This window comes from Nanorana parkeri, unplaced genomic scaffold, assembly GCF_000935625.1.
Source record: "Nanorana parkeri isolate BGI_ZX_2015 unplaced genomic scaffold, ASM93562v1 scaffold2148, whole genome shotgun sequence".
NCBI lineage: Eukaryota > Metazoa > Chordata > Amphibia > Anura > Dicroglossidae > Nanorana > Nanorana parkeri.
The window spans coordinates 91,222-98,003 of record NW_017308416.1 but is presented as its reverse complement, the minus strand read 5'-3'; the positions used below and the strand labels follow the sequence as shown (position 1 = coordinate 98,003).

The following is a 6,782-nucleotide window of genomic DNA, read 5'->3' as shown; positions in this document are numbered from 1 at the left end:
GTTCCGTGGAAGATATATTCCCCCCACCCGACGCACTCGTATCAATGTATTGTAGCCCCGTCCTTCCCAAGGCGTTAGAGGTCAGTTTATTCTTCCCCCAAAACGTAACTGCTCTGTGTAAAGTTTCAGTGACTGTATCATCGTGTGTGTCAGGTTCCTATAAGGTGTCAGGACTTCATTTCTCCGTGAAGGAGCACGGGCATCCCTACGAGGACGTGGTGATGGAGAATGCCCCGCCCCTCACATCACCGGGTAAGAGGAGAGAGCAGTACGGAGGCTCCGCCTACATCCCCCATCATCTGATACACACATAGAAACAATGTATTCAGTCAGTGTGTGTGTTTCCTACAGATGGATCCAGTAAGAGGAACCCACCAGAGAGATGTCCCCGCCCCCTGTATTCCCGGGACTCCACCCAGGAAGATCTCACCATCCCCCACCATGAGAGATGTCCCCGCCCTCTGTATTCCCGGGACTCAACCCAGGAAGATCTCACCATCCCCCACCATGATCAGGTCGGTGGATCTGAAGGACACAAGGACATTATGATGGAGCCACCAGAGAGATGTCCCCGCCCTCTGTATTCCCGGGACTCCACCCAGGAAGGTCTTACCATCCCCCACCATGATCAGGTCGGTGGGATGGGACATCTAGGACATGAAAGGGACTCATAGATATGATGTGTTCTGTTGTTACAATTATGTTTTATTATATTTCAGGGTGGAGGCCTCGGGAGTGATAATATTGATGTTAAAGAAGAGTGTAAAAAGGAGGATGAGGAGTACGGGGTGATGGAGGTCTCAGGAGGACACCAGGATATGATGGAGTCACCTGATAACATAAACCCACCAGAGAGATGTCCCCGCCCCCTGTATTCCCAGGATCCCACCCGGGAAGACCCTACCATCCCCCACCATGAGAGATGTTCCCGCCCCCTGTATTCCCGGGACTCCACCCAGGAAGATCTCACCATCCCCCACCATGAGAGATGTCCCCGCCCCCTGTATTCCCGGGATCCCACCCAGGAAGATCTCAACGTCCTCCACCATGATCAGGTAGGTGATGGACAATCTCGGGTGGTATCTCTGGGATCTGAACTTTATCTACATTGTTACCATTAATGTAACTATTATGTTTCCAGAGTGGTTTTGAAGTCGTTGTTAAAGAAGAGATAAAAGAGGAGATTGATGAGGACGGAGTGACGGAGGAGTCGGAGTTTCCCAAAGAACACAAAGATCTGTACCAGGAGAACATGGAGGAGTCATCCAGCTACAGGAGATGTCCCCGTCCTCTGTATTCCCGGGATCCCACCCAGGAAGATCTCACCCTCCCCCACCAGGATCAGGTAGGTGGAGTTGAGGGGAGGGAACATAAAGTAAAGTTGTGACCCAGGAAGGTCACAGCTACGGACACCATGATCAGGTCGGTGGGACGGAACATCTAGAACACGGAAGGGACTTGTGGAGACAATGGATGGAACCTATGGGGATAATATTTGCTATCATTGTCTGGGTTTAGGGTGGTATCAGGCTGGTGGGACGGAGAATCTAGAACATGAGAAGGACTTGTGGGGATCCTACAAGATGATGTTCTCTCTCATTTTCTGGGTTTAGGGTGAAGATCTGACGGATATAAAAATTGAGGTGAAATCAGAAGAAGACGAAGAGACGTATGTGAGGGATGATCAGCGATATACGGAGGAGGAGGCCGGAATGATGAGGACATCCATAGAGGAGGACACGCCTACAGAGATCAGCACAGGTGGGTCATGAACACTAAATACATTCCTCTGCTCACTGATTGGTCCAGAGTAGTGGGCGGGGACTGAGTGATATCGGCCTGTAATAAGCAGGAAATGGTCACTTCTCTGACCTGTGTCCCCCGTTCCGGCACATTAGATCTTCTGCCTCTCGGATATTCCTCGTTCTCTGTCCTGCATTATGTATCTAGACGGGGTTCATGAAGATGACGGGCTCCATCTGGCAGGTAATTGTTGGTTTTCACTCGGATACAAGAAGTCCGATTCTTCCTTAATTAGGTTGTTTTATCTCCGTAATCATTTATATAACACACCCACAATACTCTATAAATACACTTAGGATTGAAGACCGGAAGGTTAGGAGGGCCCTGATCCTGGCCCCTGCAGTCTAAACCCTTCAATTCCACCTCCGCCCACCGTTTTATAGTTGTAGCACGGCCGGTCCTGTTACAAATGAACTGAGCTTTATTTAGTATAGACACAGAAGCAAGGACATAGTTCTTTCCTAAGGTGGTGAGGCTCCAGTGCAGCCTAAACAACAGTTCTGACTTGTCCATCATGCTCTCCAAAGTCCTTCTCTGCTCACATCCACATGTAGTTTGTTAGGGCCGAGCAGGATCAGCTTAAGCGAAGACAAAGGCGTGGGTTAGAAGATTCCTGGATGGACTCCCGAGACCTCGTGGGACCTTTAGTTTGGTGGGTCTGGTCCAGAGTCATCTTCCTCTCCCTTATTCCTCAATAGTTCAGCGGGAGGTCAACCTATCTTGGCAACGCCTTCGACAAGTCACCGGTAGTAGAAGCAGAACCCCAGAAACCACTTCAATTCTACCGTACTCTGGAGTCTTAACCAGGTGGCAACAGCTTCCAACTTCCTGGGGTCAATGGCTACTCCTGTGCTCCAGAGAGGTGACGGGTGGCCAGCAGAACCGCTAGTTTTCCAGAGAAAGTTTCTGCCCCTCTTCATAAAGTTGTCTCGGCACTCTCTCCAAGCGAAGCTCCTGACCCTCCAGCGTTCCTCCGCCCCTCTTCATAAAGTTGTCTCGGCACTCTCTCCAAGCGAAGCTCCTGACCCTCCAGCGTTCCTCCAAAGGCAATCAGGTCATCCAAATACAGGTGGGCCCCTGCAATAAGTGCATCCTCTATTTGTAGGGAGGTCTACTGGTCTGGTTCTTCTTTTTAAGGTACAATACACATTATGGAGCCTTTCTTCTTTGGGACCACCGCTATGGGAGAGGTGAATGGTCTCGGAGAGTCTCAAATACCCCCCTGGTTCTCTTGGGCTCCTTCACTGGGGCTCTTTGAAGAATTCGTATTGGCTTTGTAGGATCCTGTAGATCATCGTGTAGAAGATCCTGTATTGCCTGAGGAACTTCTTCTGTCCAAGTGTTGCCTGGGTTTTGGGCTTGTAACAGTCCACTCCGGTGGAAGGTCTTTGATCCGTGTTCACGGTGGAAGGTCTTGTGTTCACGGTTGGCCTTCTCTGTTGGGGGTGCGTTGTTGCTCTTTGCAGATCAGTTAAAACCTGATGCATCCCTACCTAAGTCCCTACCACGTACAATGTGGACCGATATGGATCTGTCCTGGTGGTCCTGTGGAACCATACAAGACTCTACTGCAGTTCCCTCTCTGCTTGCTTCGAACCTGCACCTTTGTTTACCCTTCTGCCCACTGGGTACGGACCTCCCACTCTCTCTCTCTCCAGCCCATGGGCTGGAGGTGCGCCTAATTCCCACTGCTGATGCCACCAAAGTCTCCACCTCCCTGTGTCACCTTCCATCTTTCTAACCCGTCCAGTGGTTGAGGTTTAAACTCGGAGCCACCCACGTGGCCAATTCCATCTTCTCCTCCTCTCCCTGCCAGACTCCGCCCTGAGGAGGAGACATGGGCTGCGGTGTGGCAACAATAGTCCCCCGCCGGCAGGGCTACACCCACAACGCTGTCACTCCCATAGAAGAGAGTTCTCGTTGGTGTCCTCCCTCTCTGATACGGTGAAGACCTAGTGGACTCGTTTATCAGTTGACGGTGGAGGATCCTTCGGCAGTGACCAATGTGAAGTTGAACTTGATGTAAATGAACCAACCCGCTCATATCTAACCATAATCTTCTTTCTATTTGTAGTCCACGGACGGGACGTCGGGAAGATCTCAGAGGAACGTCTCACGTTGTCTCCAGAGCGCAAAGTAGAAGCCGAGGACATCACAAGGTATAGTCTAGGAGAAGTCCATGATGTCCATCAGGTGGACGGACCATCGTATTCCTCTTATCCTGGGGAACCTCAGACTGGGAGGGACGGGGCCGTCCTTCAAAAAATATTTTCCTGTCCTGAGTGTGGAAAATGTTTTTGCAGAGAATCAGAATTTGAAAAACACCAAATATCTCACAGGGGGGAGAAGCCGTATTCCTGTCCCGAGTGCGGGAAATGCTACCCACGGAAATCTGCACTTGTCAGGCATCTAAGATCTCACACAGGGGAGAAGCCGTATTCCTGTACTGTGTGCGGGAAATGTTACCCGTGGAAATCTGCTCTTGTCAGGCATCAGAGGTCTCACACTGGAGAGAAGCTGTATTCCTGCTCGGATTGTGGTAAATGTTTTCTGTGGCAATCCCAACTCATTAGACACCAAATAAATCATACGGGCAAGATGCCGTATTCCTGTCCTGAGTGCGGGAAATGTTTCCCATTGAAATCGGCACTTGTCAGGCATGAAAGGACTCACACAGGTGAGAAGCCGTATTCCTGTTCTGAATGCGGGAAATGTTTTTCGCGGATGTTTTATCTTTCTGAACATCAGAGATGTCATACCGGGGAAAAGCCGTTTTCCTGTACTGAATGCGGGAAACGTTTTCTACGCAAACCAGATCTCGCTGCACACCAGAGGTCTCACACGGGGGAGAAGCCGTATTCCTGTCCCGAGTGCGGGAAATGTTTTTCACAGAAGTCCCATCTTTCTGTACATCTGAGATGCCACTCGGGTATGAAGCCTTATTCCTGCCCCGAGTGCAAGAAAAGCTATCCACGAAAATCAGAACTCGCCGCACATCAAAGATCTCACACAGGAGAGAAGCCGTACGCCTGCCCTGAGTGCGGGCAATGCTATTCGCTGAAATCAACCCTTGTCAGACATCAGAGATCTCACAGAGGAGAGAAGCCGTACTCCTGCACAGAGTGCGGGAAATGTTTTTCTGAGAAGTCTTATCTTTCAGTTCATCAGCTATGTCACACAGGGGAAAAGCCGTATCCCTGCTCCGAGTGCGAGAAATGTTTTGTACGTAAATCAGATCTGGCTAAACATCAGAGATGCCACACGGGGGAGAAGCCGTATTCCTGCCCCAAGTGCGGGAAGTGTTTTTCACAACAGTGCAGTCTTGCCAAACACCAGAGAACCCCACACAACCTTTGAGACATGTAAGCGTCTGTGGGGTGCGGGAAATGTCTTCTCTGTGAGTCATTATGCAATACATCAGAGATCTGACACTGGGAAGAAGCACACGTTGATATACACCTCTGTGAACACGTGGCTGAGCTCTCCTCTGATCGTTATAAGAAAATCAGAGTTGACTAAAGACTTCAAAGTTGTGTCTGGGGTCCTCTGCTAGGAGAGATGGGGAGGGGGTGTCACCGCTGGGTGAGTCCCTCCTAGCATCGTATTCTGATCTCTCTTCAAAGGAAGACCTCACGGTCAGAGTGTCAACCAATGAAGATTCCAATCTATATTTATACTTCAGAATCATTATATTCTTTGTAAGTTGATTAATAAAAGTCCGACTCAGATTTGTATTGTGTTTCTTTTTATTCATTTGCTACCACAAGTGACCAACATTGATCTTTGTCTAAGGAGCTGACGCTCAGGAGGGGGGCGGGGCCTGTAGTATACTCCAATGATAAGTCATCAGTTCATAGAGCCGTATATCATTCCACCCGCAATTCCTCCATCACAAGCTCCACCCACGTGACCATCGGATGACACCTCACATAGAGGACCACCCCTCCATCTGTTCTATGTCCCGTGTAACCTCAAAATAAGAGGATCGACATGACTAGACACAGCCCGGTCCTAGGAAGAGTCAAGCCGTGTTTGCGGAACACCAACTCGATTCTCCAGCAGTGAAAACATCGAGTTCCCCCCCATGGGCCGGTTTTTGCATGTTGTGTGTTGAGTTACGTTGTTTTATTGTATCATTTTTACTGTGTTCCTAAATGTACGTTGGTGGGGTTGATTGGATAGGGTAGGGCTGGTTGGTTAAGAATGGGTTGGGTGGAGTAGAGTGGGGTTGAGTAGGATTGGTTGGATAGAGTAGAGGGAGTTAAGTAGGGTAGGGCTGGGTGCATAGGGTTGGTTGGTTCCGTAGATTAGGGTTGGTTGGGTAGAGTAGGGTTGGTTGGGTACAGTAGGGATGGTTGGTTGAGTAGGGTAGGGCTGGTTGCATAGGGTTGGTTGGTTAGGTAGAGTACGGTTGGTTGGTTGGGTACAGTAGGGATGGTTGGTTGGGTAGAGTAAGGTTGGGTAGAGTAGGGCTGGTTGGGTAGGGTTGGTTGGGTAGAGTAGGGTTGGTTGGGTAGAGTAGGGCTGGTTGGGTAGGGTTGGTTGGGTAGAGTAGGGCTGGTTGGTTGGGCAGAGTAAAGTAGGGATGGTTGGTTGGGTAGGGTTGATTGTGTAGGGTTGGTTGGGCAGAGTAGGGTTGGTTGATTGGGTAGGGTTGGTTGGGTGGAGTAGGGATGGTTGGGTACAATAGGGTTGGTTGCGTAGGCTGGGTTGGTTGGGTATAGTAGGGATGGTTGGTTGGGCAGAGTAAAGTAGGGATGGTTGGTTGGGTAGGGTTGATTGTGTAGGGTTGGTTGGGCAGAGTAGGGTTGATTGTGTAGGGTTGGTTGGGTGGAGTAGGGATGGTTGGTTGGGCACAGTAGGGTTGGTTGGGCGGAGTAGGGTTGGTTGGGCAGAGTAGGGTTGTTTGTGTAGGGTTGGTTGGGCAGAGTAGGGTTGATGGGCAGAGTAGGGTTGATGGGCAGAGTAGGGTTGGTTGG

At 50.1% G+C, this 6,782-nt stretch overlaps 1 protein-coding gene across 1 annotated transcript in view; it reads left to right on the top strand.

The window, feature by feature from the left end:
* Positions 1 to 6,782, top strand: part of LOC108800877 (zinc finger protein 91-like) — a 32,402-nt gene that overhangs the window by 3,543 nt on the left and 22,077 nt on the right. The window contains exon 2 of the mRNA XM_018572861.1: positions 4,062 to 5,158. Coding sequence (XP_018428363.1) covers positions 4,062 to 5,158 — 1,097 coding nt within the window. The remainder of the gene's footprint in view (positions 1 to 4,061; positions 5,159 to 6,782) is intronic.